This window comes from Anopheles maculipalpis, chromosome 2RL (assembly GCF_943734695.1).
Source record: "Anopheles maculipalpis chromosome 2RL, idAnoMacuDA_375_x, whole genome shotgun sequence".
NCBI classification, from domain to species: domain Eukaryota; kingdom Metazoa; phylum Arthropoda; class Insecta; order Diptera; family Culicidae; genus Anopheles; species Anopheles maculipalpis.
The window spans coordinates 32,883,390-32,900,598 of NC_064871.1; the positions used below are offsets into that span (position 1 = coordinate 32,883,390).

Consider the following 17,209-nt stretch of genomic DNA (forward strand, 5'->3'; position numbering starts at 1 on the left):
AATGGTTTACTTTTAGTTTTTGTTTTCATACGGAACGGTGAGATTTTTTTTCCTCCAATGTTTTAACCAAAGTGTGTAAGAAAAATTTTAATAAATAGGAAATAGACATCACCGTCCTCATACTAATACCAAGCAGGATATATAGAAATAGACTCGACGTAGCTTTCCTTACCATATGTATTAATCCTAGTCCACGTGCAGTACGATTCCAACATTCTTGTTTTTGAATTTTTCACCAAGAACTAACATATGATGTTCTCCTTCTGCTTGACCCATTCTCTATGCTTTCTCGTCGCAACACCGTCTAATTTTATGTACTATAAAGTAACAAACAAATTTCCTGCCGCGCTTAGCTGCCTGTCAAACAGTCAATCAATCTGGAGCAGGAGACAATAAAGAGCATAAAGCATAGAACAGAGTAAATGTATATCAAGGTGCTCGTGCTCGATGCGCTAAATATGTAGGTCAGTTGTCTGGATTATTTTTCGTATTATTTGTTACAAAGAGATAACCCTTCAAAGTACTTCTTCATTTATGCTTTTCTCCACTGTGCCTATCTGCAAGCTATCCTAGGAAGTTAACACTAGAACTACCGCAATTTCTATGCGTGATTTTCATATCTCCTTGAATTTATATACTTGATATTAAGTCACATTTCATTGGTTGTTTCTTTTACCGGTATTGATCATCAAACAGAACAAATCAATAGTGTATCCTGGTGTCTTGAAACCACAAAGACTAAATCGTTTTCAGCCAAATGATCAAAGCCTTGTTAGTCATAAAATCTGGTCATAAAATTTAAAAATAATTTTAAACGATATTTTATTTCTGGTATGCTTTTTGTGAGCTTTTTGCATTGAAACACGCTGTTCATCGTTCCACAAACCACCAGTCAAAATGATTGGTTAAGGTAGAATTGGTTATGACGTAGCTTATTATCAATATAAGATTAGATTTTTTTTAATTCTTATAAATAGAAGTAGAAGTAGTAGAATTACTGAACGTGCAAAATTCATGCATCAACATCGATAGAATTGTTTAATTATAAAAAAATAAATCCACTCGAAAGGTATGGGACCAGCTAAAAGGACTGGTCCGGTAGTTCTAGTGTTAAACAGGTCTATAAAATAGTTAAACTGGTATCACTTGGACCAAGATCATCATATTCATACCATCTTCTTGATCTTGAACCTTCGGTCGTAATCTTTACAAGCGAAGAACTTATTGCCACAGTTAGACATAAGTTTAGTAAGAGGTACTAAAGAATTATTGAAAATTGTGGGTTTGTTTGTTTATTTTAGAGAGACTAGGGATCTTTAAGACCTCATTCGCCTCTTTCCGGTACATGGTAACATGGAGGAATAGAAGTTATTGTAAATATGGCTTCATTTTAAACTACGATTATTGCTAATATGTTTTGTTCATTGTTAAAATCTATTGCGATAAAAATTTATATCTCTTTGTACAGGCTTCTGATGTGAAGAAAACGGATGATTTTGTTCTGCTGTTGCTCTTCAATCATTAAAGATTGAAGCAATTTATTTTGCACGATTTCCAAACTGTTAAATGTTAGTGTTAGTTGTCTGCAACAGCGGCGCCGATCTTCAAACGGCAGGACCGGGTTTCAAATCCCATAAGGACCGTCCCGTCCCGTAGTGAGGACTGACTATCCAACTACGTGGTATCGGAGAATCTAGTAAGCCATTCGATGGCCGGCGTGACCTAGAAGATCGTTAAGCCAAGAAGAAGAAGTAGTCTACACTATGATGCGATAAGTATACCCTGAACAAACGTCAACTCAACCGGTAGTATAAAATCTGTGCCAATTCGCAAATATGTTTCCCCCGCCCATTGCTTGCTGCATAATACGATGCAATTTCAGCTACTATAGCTCTACGTACACACGAGTGGCTTGGTTACGGGATGCATCTCAATTGATACCGCTGGCCCAACCCGTGAACCCTCGTTTGCTCCATCTAGTTCTCACGTTGCCACCGTGTGTTGACCACTTTCGCTTTTGATGCGCCCCATTTAACTAATTGCACTTGGACATGGTGCACCGCGCTTGGACGACAGTGTGTGTGGATTCGTTAGCGCACGAAGTGTGCCGTTTACCGTGCAACTTCCTGCAGTTTCCTGGTTTCCTGCTAGGTGCTCGTTTGCTGCAGATGGTGCAGAAGATTGCCAACATCTCGTTTGATATTAGGATTTAAATAAACAAGCTAAAAACCAAAAAAAAAGAAAACATCATTACGTAGTAAATTGGAATTAAGTTTACCCGAGAAAAGACTCTCGTTGTGGTGAGGAGCATATGCGGCAAGGGGGGTTTCTTTAAAGGTGAAGTAAACGAACTCATCAGTCATGGTCACGGTGGCTGCTATCGGTCGAAGCCTTCATTCGTTTGGTATGGTTCCGCAGCGCTCCACTACAAAGTTAAACAGCCTTAACATTAATCCCTGGTAGATAAAACGAAAGTACCAAGCCCAGGGAACGAAGGTACCAAGACGGAAATGGTCTTTTAAATCTTGATCAAAGAAAACCTACTAAATGCTCATTAAAATTTGCTATATTTTTCTACCAGCCACAGGACAGAATAACTGCGAAGGACTAACCAATCAAAACTCTGAAATAAGAACCATTGTACAAACAGAACCTGCGCTTGGGTTCGTTCTTGCTCAGAAGAAGTGACTCTTTGCTGCAGTGCTGAGTGCTGCAGCAGTGATTGTACTGCTGCACACAGAAACCTTATCAAATTCTATGTTCCATCCACTTGCATGACGACGATATGGAAGAGAGGTTTTTTCATGCCTGCTTGCGTGACTGCTTTTGTCCATCCAGCCGTTAACTTTGTACGTCGTTCCGATATGTATGACGATCGTCAACGGGAATTGCATCGTTTTTTTTTCTCCATCGCTTCAAAAGGCACGATTTATACAAGTAAAATAAATAAACTCTCTCGTACCCGTGCGCTGGCATATGGAACAAATTTGTATTTGATTGAATGTTCATCGCAGAGCAAAGGATGGGTGGTTTGAAGCTTTGGGACTCGAGGACTTTGGCCCCTCGAGGCACATGCAGTCATCGAGTCATAATTGTGTGTATGTGTTAAGAGGGAAGCTGGTGCATTTTGGCACACAGTTAAATAACAATGGTCGTTGAAGATGGTTAATTGTTTGCGAACCTTCGTTTGAATCTTTTGCTAATATTGCCTTGGACTTTCCCTGGAGTTTCCTCGAGGCCTTTAACTTTTCTTTACCATGCAAACATGTATTATACATTTTACTTCCCTTGTTATTCATCTATAGCCATTCTTTGTGGCTTATAAAAGCTTCAAAGCATATCTGAAGCAGAAATAATCGCACCATACGACACGTCGTACTATTGTTTGTTTCCTCCATATTTGCCATTTTCCTTGCCATCGTGAAACATTAATTAATTGAATCTTTCTCAATCAACATGTGCCATAACACAGACATACTTTGAACACTGCAGTCTGTGCTTTTCGTGGGAAATAGGGGAGAATTTATGAGCGAAAATTTGCCTTGGGGGGGGGGGGGGACTGATTGTTTGAATCGGATTAGCATCGTGCATCGTGGTTCGCATATCGAGCTGTGCACAACAGTTAACTCTAGCTAACCCTGCAGGCTAATTCCATTCCCCTTTATTTTATTTTTTGCCTGCCCAATGTACAACGAGGCCAATAAACGAGCTCTGAAGGTCACCCGTGACCCGAATCCAAAATAATAATTTCTCCGGATGCAAATTTGCTTGCCCCGCTGCTAGATGATTCTCCTGTATGGACGATGAAAGCTAACCATTTCAGATTGCGGATGCACCACTGGCCAACGAGTACTGAGTTCAGTTCTGTTTGTTCCTTTCCTCTATCAACAGCGAAAGCGAACTACACGGCGCAGGAAAAGCCACATCACATCGACCTGGACGTTGGTGACACGGTGGTGATCGAGCAAGAGTCCTACCATTGGTACTACGGCCGCAACAGCAGTTCGGGTGCGTTGGGCATCTTTCCGAAGGTGTACGTCCATCCGGTCGATAGCAAAACGTCCCGCGATGGTGATCTGGTGATACGGCGTAGCGAAATCGTTGAGGAGATCACGACAGTGCTGAAGGAATGGCAGTATCTCTACCGTCGGCTATACCTATCGACCCATCCCTCCTTCAAGCTGGTACAGAGTAAGATGCTCGAGCTGATAAGGCTTCGATCGCAGCTACTCTCCGGCAACCTGCCGGTGGACGAGATGAAGAACATCAAGCTGAAAGCGACCAGCGAAATCGACACGGGCAATAAGATCCTAAATTTGGACATGGTTGTGCGGGACGATAGTGGTAACATCGTCGATATTGAAAGCACCTCCACGACGCAGCTGTACGAGCATCATCTGAACGCGGTAGACCGCATCAAACGGGCCAATACATCGAACAACAAGAACCGGAATCTGGATATTATTAATCGTCACTCGCACAATCTACTGCTGTCGGTGCATAATTTCGTGTGTAGATTAAGTGAAGATACGGAAATTCTCTTCACACTGTACGATGGTGATGAGATGCGAGCAATCACAGAGAACTATGTGGTCAAGTGGAGCCGCCAGGGTATGGCCGCGGATCTGGACCAGTTCAACAACATCAAGGTGTTGTTTACGGATCTTTCGGGCAACGATTTGAGCCGCAATAAAATATACCTAGTGGCGTACGTTGTGCGGATCGGTGCAATGGATGGAAAGGATACGGATCTGCGGCGTAGCAGTATGGCTAATTCCACTGGCAGTGGGAGCTACAAAACGCACCGAAATCATTTAAATTCTCAGCTGAGCACTCCATCCTCACCTGGGCCTGGCGGTGGAGGTGCAGGTGGCCAGTCCGGCTCTGGAACACCGTCGATCGGATCAAGTGTTTCGTCTAATGCGGGCAATGAGTTTCATATGCGCCGACCATTCGGTGTAGCAACGTTAGATTTACAGCCAATCATAAAACGTTCGGAAGATTTCAAGAGCGACACGCAACTCAAAATGCCATTCATTGCATGTGAAAAGGAGCCATTAGAAACGACACTGCGCAAGCTGATCAGCAATAAAGATCTCGGCGAAAAGAGTGATGCAGCCATCTGGATCAGTGTGGACATACTGTTCGGTGATATTAAACAGGTACGGGACGAGTATCCACATCTCGTCCTGGGTAATGTGGCGTTCGCCCGCAAGATGGGCTTTCCGGAGGTGATCTTTCCGGGTGACGTGCGGAACGACCTGTATCTCACGCTAGTGTCCGGAGAGTTTTCCAAGGGCTCCAAAAGCAGCGATAAGAACATCGAGGTGACCGCGTACGTGTGCAATAAGAGCGGGGTAGCGATCCCAGGCGTCATCAGCTACGGTGGAGGCGGAAATGCACTGAACGAGTACAAATCCGTCATCTACTACCACGAGGATCGGCCAAAGTGGAGTGAAACGTTCAAGATCGACGTGCCGATCGAGGAGTTTAAGCAGTGCCATTTGCGGTTCACCTTCAAACACCGCAGCTCGAACGAGGCGAAAGATCGTTCGGAGAAACCGTTCGGGCTGTCTTACGTACGGTTGATGAACGATGACGGCACCACGCTACAGCACAAGCGCCACACGCTGCTGGTGTACAAGATAGATCACAAAAAGTACGACGACGAGACGCAGTTTAACTACTTACATTTGCCATCGCTCGCGGAAGAACTGCCAAACGGTAGCTCCAAACCATCCATTAGCGGATTCAGTCTCGCATCCAAGGACAGTTTCATCATCGAGACGAACCTGTGCAGCACGAAACTGACACAGAACGTTGACATTCTTGGACTGCTGAATTGGTCGTCCAGGAAGGAGAAGATGGAAGAATCACTGAACGCCCTAATGAATGTACGGTGTGAGGAAGTGGTCAAGTTTCTGCAAGATATTCTGGACGCACTCTTCAACATACTGGTGTCGAATGATGATCCAGCGAAGTACGACAATTTGGTGTTCAAGTGTCTGCTCCGGCTGATCGAAATCGTGTACGATCTTAAGTATCAACACTTCCAATCGGTGCTCGATCTGTACATCAACGAAAGTTTCTCCGCCACATTGGCTTACGAGTAAGTGCGATTCGCTAGTCTTTCTTCAACTTTAAACTTAAAGTTTACTTTTCCATTCCAGAAAACTAATCAACGTTGTGCAAACGCACATCCGGAATGCCATCAACAACATTTCCAAGGATCGTGCCATGGCAAACATCTACACGGTGAACGAAAATGACGAGGCGCTCTATCGCACCACAAAGTACCTGCAGTACATCATGAAGTTCATCATTCGCTCGCGCTTACTGTTTGCCGACTTGAACCAGGACAAGGATCGGGATCTGTTCGTAGCCGGGCTGGAGGAGTTGCTCGAATCATTCTCCGAGCTGATCAAGTACCAGAACGATCTGCTCAAGTCACAGGGCGCTCTGCTGAAGTATCTCCACATTATAGCGTCGGACCTGATGCAGGTGTACGATCCGGTTAAACTGAGCCAAAAAATTGTGGATATCATCATGAACGTACCGACCGGCCGGTTAAACCAATCGAAGATGACCTGCATCAAGGATGTGGTCGACTCGAAGCTATTCAAGCTGCCGAAATGCCGTGCGATACTGTTGCCAGTGTTCTGTCGGCAGATTAAGGATAAGCTCGAGAGCAAGGAAGAGGTACGTGCAGTAGCTTTCTAATTCGCTCCGCTAATATTTCCGCTATCTGAGTTAACGTACTGTGCTCGTTTTCTGTTTCTGTTTGTGTGATATGTTTTCATTTATGCATGCAATACGTATGATTTTGTAATGTACGTCTGCGCTTCTGTGTGCTGTGCTGTCCATTCTGTTTTCGTCACCTATCTTACTTTCTCTCTGTGTGTGTTTTTTGTGTGCCATTTTTGTGTAATGCCTGATGTTTGTTTTACTTTCCTACTGCCTGCACTTATTTCACCTGTAAAAGGGTAGCTACGAAAGCACCATCCAGGAATGTTGTTAGCCTGTGGACAACAGCGTAGCTATCAAAGAAAATGCACCGTTGCTACTTGTGCGGTGCTGTGCATTTTACACCTTTACACTGTATGCTATCATGTTTATGCGTTTCTGTGTACGATCAAACGAAGCATGAGCCTTTTTTCCATCACCAACCATCACATCTTCACGTGTCCTTTCTTAGCAGTGTGTCTGTGTGTGTGTGTGTTTGTTTGTAACTGTATCTGTCATTTTGCACGAAGTACTTTCACCCACTCTTCTTGCACCGATTGACCCACGTGCGAGAGTTATGGACAACCCATCTCCACAATATATACACCCATCACGATAAGCAGTGAACGACCAACACAAACAGTAAAGCTGAAGTTCACCAAAAATGAAACTGCTATCAATCATCACCGTCCCGTCGCTGTCGAATATAGTTTTGTACGTATCACCAGAACTACTCCTTTTCTATTTGCTCCTGTCACCATTTTGTTCCCACATATCCATCACTTATCCTTCAAATACACTCTCACTTTCCTTGACTTAATTTAACATTATCACGACATTATCGTGTCCCATACATGTATAGTTAAGCAGATTTGTTTCCATCACATAACGTTGCAATCATTCCAATGTCATAAAAACCTCATCAATTTAGTCCTCAAGTGTACCTCACGAATCTCATTCTCTTTCTTTTGTAAAATATACATTTCTATATTAACATCAGCTCAGCCTAACCTCACATCATCTACTAGAGCCCCATCCATTCTATCTGTTGGTGCATTGGTGCATCCATTACCTTGCCATACACCTGTCAGTCGCGTTACAGGAATGAATGTTCAGTTCGGTATCTAGGGTACTTACTACTATTGTAGCGATACGTGTTTGTCGATGAAATAATACCGATGAGAGTTTAACAAATTGTATTTTCTTTTTTCTTTTTTTTCCTTCCCCACGTCACCCTTATTTGCATTCCCCCCAATAACTCATTCCCGGTTCCCTTTCCACCTTACACACATCATGTCGTTGTCGGGGACACATGCAACACTCAACTCTAAAAAATAATGGACTACCACCAAAAATAAATAATCATCGATTTTCGATGTAAAATTACACACAAACGAACATATTAATTCATCATCCATCATCCTGGTGGTGGTTGGTATCTGAATTAAAAACACTTCCACTTACTACATGCATAAAATACGACATTGAATCTTTCTTTTGATGTCGTTTTTAATTTGTTCTTCATTGATTTTGTATGAAAATCTCAAATTTCGTTTATTTAAAAAATCTTTTTTAACTGTTGTTGATTTGATCTGTAATTTACTTAATTTAACTGATTTTTTACTTTATTGGAAAAAAATTCAAACTTGTCTGTATGCATACACAATTATGTTCTTATAATTTCCCCAAAACTATCTCTCTCACAACAATACAATACCACAAACACCACCCCCAAAAAAAAACAACCCTTTCGTATCACCATGTGTCCTGGCACGGCCACCATAAAATTGATCCTTCCTCTCTCTCTCTCTCTCTGTACCACGGGTTTGTGATGATGGCATTTTGATGATGGATGGTGATTTATGGTAAAATGATGATGGTGATGTTGATGTGGTGTTATATTTACGTGCGTGTGATGGTGGTGCAATGATGGTGATGATGATGATGATGATGGTGCGCTTTTATCACGCAACGGCACAGGGTGACTTTATGTTCGACATACGGCAGCAGGAGAAAAATCTTAACAAAGCAGCTAGAGTGCTTGGGGAAAGCAAATCCCAGCTTCACACGCGTGAAACCACCGCAAAGACGAAGGTATTATTTACTCTACTTTCTTCCAAAAACTTTCTGCTCTCCGATTATGACGATGATGATGATGATGATGCTGATTGATTCTTATTTTATCGATATAGTTCTTTACATTTTTAAAGTACCAAATTTTTAGGTCATTTTTCTTTAAACTTATGTAAGCGCGAGTGCTGCAACCAACGATAGCGTATAGTTTTAACTATTTAAATTTTTTACTACGATAATATTCTTGTGTGCAATACTACCACCGCAATAAGCTCTTTTTTATACGCTTGAAACGTTTGAGTGTGAAATGTTTTATTTTTTTTCGTTTTCCTTTGCAGAAGAGTCTAACGCAGAGAGTGTGTTTGATTGTTGATTTTAATTAAAAGATTTATAGTGATAGCACAGAATGACCATTTCCATGATGAGGAAACTCATCAAACATTTTTATCTTCATTCGCTAACTTTCCTTCATTCTTTTCCCCTTCTCCGATCGTGCCTTTTCCATTTGAACTTTAACAACATTAGGTGGCCGAATGTGTCAATATCATGAACAACATGCTAGAGCTGCTGTTCCAGAGCGAAGAGTACATAGGCCCGGTGGAGAACGATATCCGAGACATCATGTTGATCCTGCTTCGCACGGTGATCCAGAGTTCGATCGCTATGGATCGTAGCAATCCGCTCGTCGGTAATCTGGTAGCGATTATGCTCGGGATCTTCCGCAGTATGACCGAATCCCACTATCAGTGCTATGTGCGGAGCTTCCTTACGAGCTACGACCTGCTGGACTTCCTCACCGAGATACTGCTCGTGTTTCAGGAGCTGGTCTCCAAGCCAGTCTTCCCGATGGACTGGTTAGACATGATCATGCACCAGAACATGGTGATCCTTGGCAGCTTGCGACACTTTGCCGCCATCATAATGGATCAATTTTTCAGCCCGTTCGAAAAGCAGGTCTGGTCGAACTACTTCCAATGCTCCATCACGTTCCTTACGCAGCCGGCGCTGCAGCTGAATTTATTCAGCAAAACGAAACAATCGGTCATACGGAGCAACTATCGGGACATCCGGCGGGAAACGGTGTTCGAGATACGGAAGATGTGGTTCAATCTTGGTGAGCACAAGATCATGTTTGTACCACGGCTGGTTGGCCCGATACTCGAGATGAGCATGATACCGGAGGAAGATCTGCGACGGGCAACGATACCGATCTTTTTCGACATGATGCAGTGCGAGTATTACAGTTCGAAGTACGCGATGGAGAGCTACGGTGATACGAAGCGTAATACGGCCCACATCAAAGGGAATTTTAATGACTTTGAGAAGGAAATTATTGAAAAGCTTGATCACTACATCGAAGGTGGGTACGGTGATACGGAGTATAAGGATTTGTTCTACGAGATTATGCACGAATCGTGCAGTAATCATAGTACGCTCCAGACGTACGGTGTGCAGTGTGTGCAGATACTGACCCGGCTGATGGAGAAGTTGCTCGAGTACCGATGTTTGATACACGACGAAAGTAAAGAGAACCGGATGGCGTGTACTGTGAGCTTGCTGCAGTTTTACTCGGACGTGAATCGGAAGGAGATGTACATCCGGTACGTGGACAAGCTGTACGAACTGCACATGGAGTTTGACAACTTCACGGAGGCGGCCTACACGCTCAAACTGCACAGCAACGAGCTAAACTGGGACGAAACACCGTTGTCGCTGTTGCTAAAATCTAAACGCCACTATTCCTGCCCTACGCATCGGACGCTCAAGGAGCAGCTCTACCGCAGCATGATCGATCTGTTCGACAAGGGCAAAATGTGGGAGTGTGCTCTCGATCTGTGCAAGGAGTTGGCCCAACAGTATGAAAACGAGGTGTACGATTACCTTAGCCTAAGCGAGCTGTGCAAGAAAATGTCCCACTTTTACGAAAGCATACTCCGCACGACACGGTACGAGTCGATCTACTATCGTGTCACGTTCTACGGCACCGGATTCCCAGAGTTTCTACGCAACAAAGAGTTTGTGTATCGGGGCAACGAGTACGAAGATGCAGGTTCGTTCAATATGCGCATACTGAGTCAACATCCACGGGCCGAACTGCTGACAACGCTAACGCCCGGTCCGGAAATACTGGAGTGCGACGGACAGTTCATACAGATCGTCAAGGTAGATCCGGTCAGCCGAGACATACGGTTCGGTGGCAAAAACACACAAACGATCGCTGCTAACATAGTGAAGTTTTACAAATCGAACAACGTAAGCGAGTTCCAGTTTTCTCGTCCGATACGAGACAGTGGAGCGAGCGGAGATGATATCGCCGGTACCTCGTACGAGCGTACCATCATGCGAACGACGGATCCATTGCCGGGGATACTAAGATGGTTCCCGGTGAAATCTTCCGAAACGATCATGGTAAGTGAGGGGAAGTTGTTTGGTTCATTACAGTAGACGTGAGGTACTTATAGAATACGTTTTCTTTCTCTTTCTACAGATATCCCCAATTGAGATGGCTATCGAAACAGTGGATGCAAAGAACCGTGCAATACGGGAGCTTGTACTGGAGCATCAGAACGATCCACGGATACCGGTTCACTCGCTGAGCGCCGTTATAAAGGGTGTTGTTGATGCCGCGATCAATGGTGGGCTACCGATCTACGAGGAAGCATTCTTGACGCCAGGCTACCTTGAGCGACATCCCGGTGACGATCATCTGGTAGCACGGCTAAAAGATCTAATCGCATCCCAAATTCCACTGCTCGAGGTAGCGTTACTGCTGCACAAGATGAAAACGCCCGCCATTTTGCTACCATTCCACGATCAGCTCGAGAAGTGCTTCGCCACAATTCAGGCGAACGTGGAGGCAAAGTACGGCAAGCGAGTGACGGATATCAAAATCGACCGAGATGCGGAGGTAACGCTGCGGCGACACATTTCGGCTAACCAGCCGCAAATCAGTATGGATTCAAGTCGCCTATCGGAAACGAGCATTGGATCATCCGAGTAAGTATCGCGAAGTGTGTGGGATGCAGACGATATCTAACCTTGATGATTCTATGAAACCTAACGTACCGTATCATTTCTCTCTTTGTAGTAGCGGAATCTCGAAGAGCCAAAACAGTCGTCCAACGACGACCAGTTCCGGAGGGTTCAAAAATACTATCGCCAACTTGGCCAACTTCAATACGGTCAACTTAGCAAGGTAAGAAACGGACCGCGATTCTGGGACCACGGCTCGACGCACAAAAGCTAAGCCCGAAAAAGCTTCCCAAATTCCGACCTAAAATTATTATCCAAACGAGGGAAGGCCCGAATTGACCCAACGAGAAGAAGGTTAAGAGATGTAAGAGATAAAATATGCAAGGAAAGTACCTCCTCAACCATCATCTCCACCAGTATTGTTACCCTTGTGTCGTGCGTCGTTTCTGTTGGGGTCAATTCGCCAAATTCTTGTCGTGTCGTCGTGTTCTTACCAAAAACCAAATGTGTATCTTCATTGAAGTGTTTTTTTTTGTTTCTTCCCTTTTTATCCCCAACAACCTCACACAAATCCTTCGCCGACGTTTTTTTTCTGCTTGAATGGCGATTATTGCATGCATTGTGCAAAAAAACAAAACTCCAAAATCATACATATACCACCGGTTGCGATCAGTGACTTCTTCGAGTTTGATCGCATAAGTTTGTCCAGTTTTACGGCAAATGGATCCGGCGGAAAGTTGATTTCTAACCTGTCTACCAAGATTGGCACCAAACTGCGACAGTTCGTATTAAAAAAAAATGCTTACTTTCCTTTACAGTTTTGGTTTGTGTTTCCATTGTGTGGCAAAACAAAAGCAGATTCATTTATATCGGTTACACGCACAGACACAATAACACAAACCTCAGTAAAGTGTCAGGTTTCTTTAGTGCCGATTTGCCATATTGTGTATTTCTTTGCCGGTTTTAGCAATTTTGAAAAAGTAGTTCCAAGAATTTTAAATATCTCCTGCAGCTTCAGGATGAATAGATCAGAACGCCAAACTTGTGATAAATTTTTATACAATGTCCTTTAAGTTATGTCCCTTATAAGAAAGTCCCATCAAACATGTTTTGTTTGAGGGATCGGAAGTAAATTGAAGTTAAGAAGTTTAATATATCAACATCCCATAAAAATAGTTCTTTATGGATATATGAGGCCAATGTTGAAGTGAGGAAAAATCTACAATCCATCTCCAAATATCCACTTGTATAAAACTTTGTTTATAGCTGTTCTAGAAACATATTTCGAATTTTCAAATCGAAGGTTATTCCTTGAAACAAGTTATCTTCTTTTTTGCCTTAACGACCTACTAGGTCATCCCGGCCATCGAATTGTTTACGAGAAACAGGTTATAAAGACTTCATATAACATAGTTTATAGATTTGAAAATCTGGTATAGAATGCTAAAATCAAATATGGCAGCCCTGCGCTAGAGTAATTGTACTCACTCACTGAACTGTACATTACAATTCTACATGTGAAACACCCATGGAAGCATAAATGCCATAAATGTGTGTGCGTGTGGGTGCTGTTTGTCGCTTTCGAATACAATCATTATCGACTCACGTTTTCTTGTGTGTTTCTTTTTTTTGCCCATCACATTATGATACAACAATTGAAAAAGGTCGTTGCTAGTACTGTCTGGTGATCTGTAGTAAAGCAATATGCTGCGCTTTCTCTTTATGATGTGCTCTCGAGAACATGCAGCCTGGTGACTGAGTGATGTAGTTTTAGGTAGGCAAAGGATCTTTGAAGCAATTAGCAATGAACGATACGTACGTGCAACAGAAAGCACTAACAATGCTGGTGGAGCATCGCCCGGAACTATGAGGCAAACAGAGCCCGCATAGCGGCGCAGAAGCCTGCGAGAGCAGGCTGACGGTGTGGTGAAGAATGGTTCACTGTGAGTTCGTGTGCGTGCGTGTGTATTGTGTTCTTGTGTGCATTTCGTTCTAGTTCTGTTACTACGTCCTTCCTTCCGTTGGTGTGATGCTCCTTGCACACACCGACTGAGCTCAATTTCTTCAATGCAAAAGAAGCTATGTACTGACGATCGTACAAACACACACCCTCCCGAGACATAATGGGTGATCCTATTCCTTTTTTTTTTTTTTTTGTTGCTCAACCTTTCACCACTATACGCTTTATTTCGCTGTTGTCTACAAACTCCTGAATATGATCACGACTTGTGCAATGGCAGTATAATAATTAAAGATTTTCCCGTAAGCACAGAGATATGCACCGTTTACTACCAGTCCTTAACATAATTGTAGGAATATAATATAGCAAATACTTCAAGAGAATGATAAGGAAACGGCTCTAGAAGGATGTAAAATGTTGTAAAATATATCTTCAAAGAAATCTGGTTCATTTTTACATGCCCTCTATGAAAATGTTTTAAGGTCATTTCAAAGTTCTTTCAAAACTATAGTTTAGTCCTTTAGCGAAGAATTTTCTGTTCTTTACAATCGATTACAAAGCCATTTTTATCCATCTCTTCGAATATTTGGTTCTATTCTCAATATTTAAAACAAAACAGTTCCTCATACAGTTGTGCTAGGGGACAACTGCGAAAAGTCAGATTTTCTGCGTTCCTAGGTGTCACACAAAAAAGGGACAAATGCAATAATACATACATTTATTCTTTTCCTCGGTTTTCTTTCTTCCTTTCTACTCCTTTGCCGCTTTGCAACGATCGAAATGGCCGAACTGACTTCAGACTCGATCTCTCATCACACATACTGCACTCGAACGGGAAAATCATGTCGCAGCATATCTTTTCCTTTCTTCAGCATTAAAACCTCACTCATTTTTCATCCTCTGTTTTACCGTTCTCACCTGTTCCTATCGGCGTACGGAGGCGATTCTTTTCTGTTTTTGGTGCATTTTGTTTCTTTCTTCGCTTTCTGCTTTTTCTAGTTTCATATTTATGGGTTTTTTTACTTCTCTGTTTACCACATGTTGTGAATGTACAGTTGTTTTTTTGTTTATTTTTTTTCATGAAATCAAAAAAAGTTTTCCTCTGTTTTGTGTATAAATGCGTGCCATTTCCTCTAGAGTTTTGTTATTTAGTTCCCTTTTTTATTTTATAATTATGTTTTTTTCTTTCAATTTTTTTTTTCGATTTTCGTTCACTTTGTCAGAACGTCCCTTGGTACATCGCCCGGGTCCAAAACGAAAAAGGACAAAACGCTCACCAAACGCCGATCGAGCCGTAAGGTAAGATATATTGCTGTCGTGAAAATAAGCTAGTTTGTTTCTTATTTTAAATTATCTTTCTTTTTGCACCCAAGATGGATCGAGAATCGTTGAGTCTGTCCGTGTCCAATAGTCAATTTTACACTAGTCCCATATCGGCGGCAAGCGAACTTGGTAGCACCAGTACTGTCTCGTGCGACAGGGACAGTGGTGGTCCAGTCAGTCTGTTATCGGTCGGCACTGCATCAACCGTTTCGAACGCAACAACTCCAACCAACAACTCGCTGCCCGTTTTCGAACTAACCGAGGAGGTAAGCATTACAATTAACCTTTATTTCCATGTCCAGCTGTTGGGTATTTTTTTGCATTTTTATTTTTCCAAGAACATTTCACATAATGCAGCTGGCAAAATATGGCAAAAAACTAGGTTTTTGTGTTTTTTGAAATATACTTTTAATTAAATTTTCTATAATTTAATGATGTTCTTTTCCTACTACATGATTTTTTGTAAAAAAGAAGTAACAACTGTACGCAAACCTGTGTTGTGTTGATAGTTATTATTTACTTTTCACGTTTACTTGGTAAGAATATAGGTTCTATAAAACGGAAAATGCATATTTTCATACAAAAAATATGTTTAACGCTTGATAAGCCACTGTAAATATAAATTTTACAGACTATGAAAACAAATAATAAATAAAAGAAGATTTTTTTTAATTCTCTGCTACATTTTATTAGTTCGACAACAAATAGCCTTATCTTTCTAGTAATTTTCATACAAATATAACGAGCAGATCAAAAGTTATTAGCTTTCTTATCCCGGAAAAATGTAAACTCCCCTACAAAATGTTTGACAAATCAATACAAAATGTAGATGGGTATAGAAGCTGAAATGGATGTTAACTGTAGTTTGAAGAAAGAAGGAAATAAATTTTGTTTTTTCACCTCATTTCAGTTGCATCCAAAACGACCGTTACGCTCGGAAGTAGAGAAAGAAAAGCGCCTTTCAAGACCGCCCAGCATTGCAACTCCAACGATGGGTAGTAGATCGCTGCCGGGTGGTGGTACCGCACCGAATGGCACGACAGCCGGTGGAGACACCAACTCGATTGGTTCGGCTGAGAGTAGCAGTAACCGTAATTCCATCATTACCAACGGTTCTACCACTTCCGAGGACGACAGTGTGCCACCACCATTACCACTGAAGACACGCACCGATGCGGATTACACTAATCTTCCGAGTGGTGTTAAGATGCAATCGGCACCGGCCCACACACAGCAGCAGCCAAGCAATGCAAGCCACTACATAACATTCAAACCACTGCTGACAACGGGCACTACCGTGGTGGCCGTCAACGCTTCGTACGATGTGGTGGAAACGCGTAATCATAGCGTGATTGTGATTAATTCTAGTTCCTCGAACGTAAGTGGATGCGGCAGCCCACCACCATCGTCCGGAGCGTACGATGATCGTAAACGGCCACCAACACCACCACCGAAACCGGCACGAAACAGTAAGGTATGAGTAATAGCAATGGCCTAAAGATGAGCTGTAGTACAACGGTGGTAAGGCAAACTCCAACAGACGACACAAACTCACATTCTAAAAGTACAAAACGGATGCTGGCAGTGACGGAATTTTCGCTTTTTGTTGTTTAGTATCATGTAGCACTTCTCTGACTGGTTCAATCGTGGTCATATAAGGATTGTTATGAAGAGGGAACCTTAGCTGTGCGGAATCGGGAAACAGGGTTTGTTCTAGATAGTGAATTTGGATCCGATTTTTGGCATGTTGTTGCATCGATATAGAAAAGACTGACGCGGAGGAAGTTTGGGAGGGTTTTGGATCGATGGAATAGTATATTAAGAGTATATGAAAAGGCCATATTTTTCAGAGAGAAAGAGAGAGAGAGAGTGCGCTTAAGTTGCGTTGAGCTGCGATGTATATTTTAACGTACAAAACGTATATGTGACACACTGTTTATTTTACGCAATTTTTTTTTTGTTTTCTCTATTAAGCTTTAGTGCGTCTTCCGGTTTTATTAGTAATAGAAGTAGTATTAGTAGTAGTGAATGTATTTTTCAAACAGCTAAGCCATACAACTCTATGGACCGGAACAGAAACGAAAGGAATTCACTTTATACTGACAAAACATGACTGTCAGTACAGTTTCGGCATGACCAAAGATATAAGGATACGCA

At 42.4% G+C, this 17,209-nt stretch overlaps 3 protein-coding genes across 4 annotated transcripts in view; all 3 read left to right on the plus strand.

Annotated features, from left to right (window-relative positions):
- Positions 1–16,554, plus strand: part of LOC126559630 (dedicator of cytokinesis protein 2) — a 38,881-nt gene extending 22,327 nt beyond the window's left edge. The window contains exons 2-11 of the mRNA XM_050215800.1: positions 3,892–6,109; positions 6,171–6,699; positions 8,704–8,817; positions 9,322–11,205; positions 11,285–11,793; positions 11,885–11,992; positions 12,443–12,550; positions 14,953–15,028; positions 15,103–15,318; positions 15,963–16,554. Of these exons, the coding sequence (XP_050071757.1) occupies positions 3,892–6,109; positions 6,171–6,699; positions 8,704–8,817; positions 9,322–11,205; positions 11,285–11,793; positions 11,885–11,992; positions 12,443–12,550; positions 14,953–15,028; positions 15,103–15,318; positions 15,963–16,532 (6,332 nt within the window). The 3' untranslated portion in view covers positions 16,533–16,554. The remainder of the gene's footprint in view (positions 1–3,891; positions 6,110–6,170; positions 6,700–8,703; positions 8,818–9,321; positions 11,206–11,284; positions 11,794–11,884; positions 11,993–12,442; positions 12,551–14,952; positions 15,029–15,102; positions 15,319–15,962) is intronic.
- The window catches only part of LOC126558283 (serine protease snake-like), a 483,926-nt gene that overhangs the window by 458,823 nt on the left and 7,894 nt on the right, over positions 1–17,209 (plus strand). The gene's annotated exons all lie outside the window — the stretch shown is intronic.
- The window catches only part of LOC126558685 (alpha-tocopherol transfer protein-like), a 332,449-nt gene that overhangs the window by 296,364 nt on the left and 18,876 nt on the right, over positions 1–17,209 (plus strand). The gene's annotated exons all lie outside the window — the stretch shown is intronic.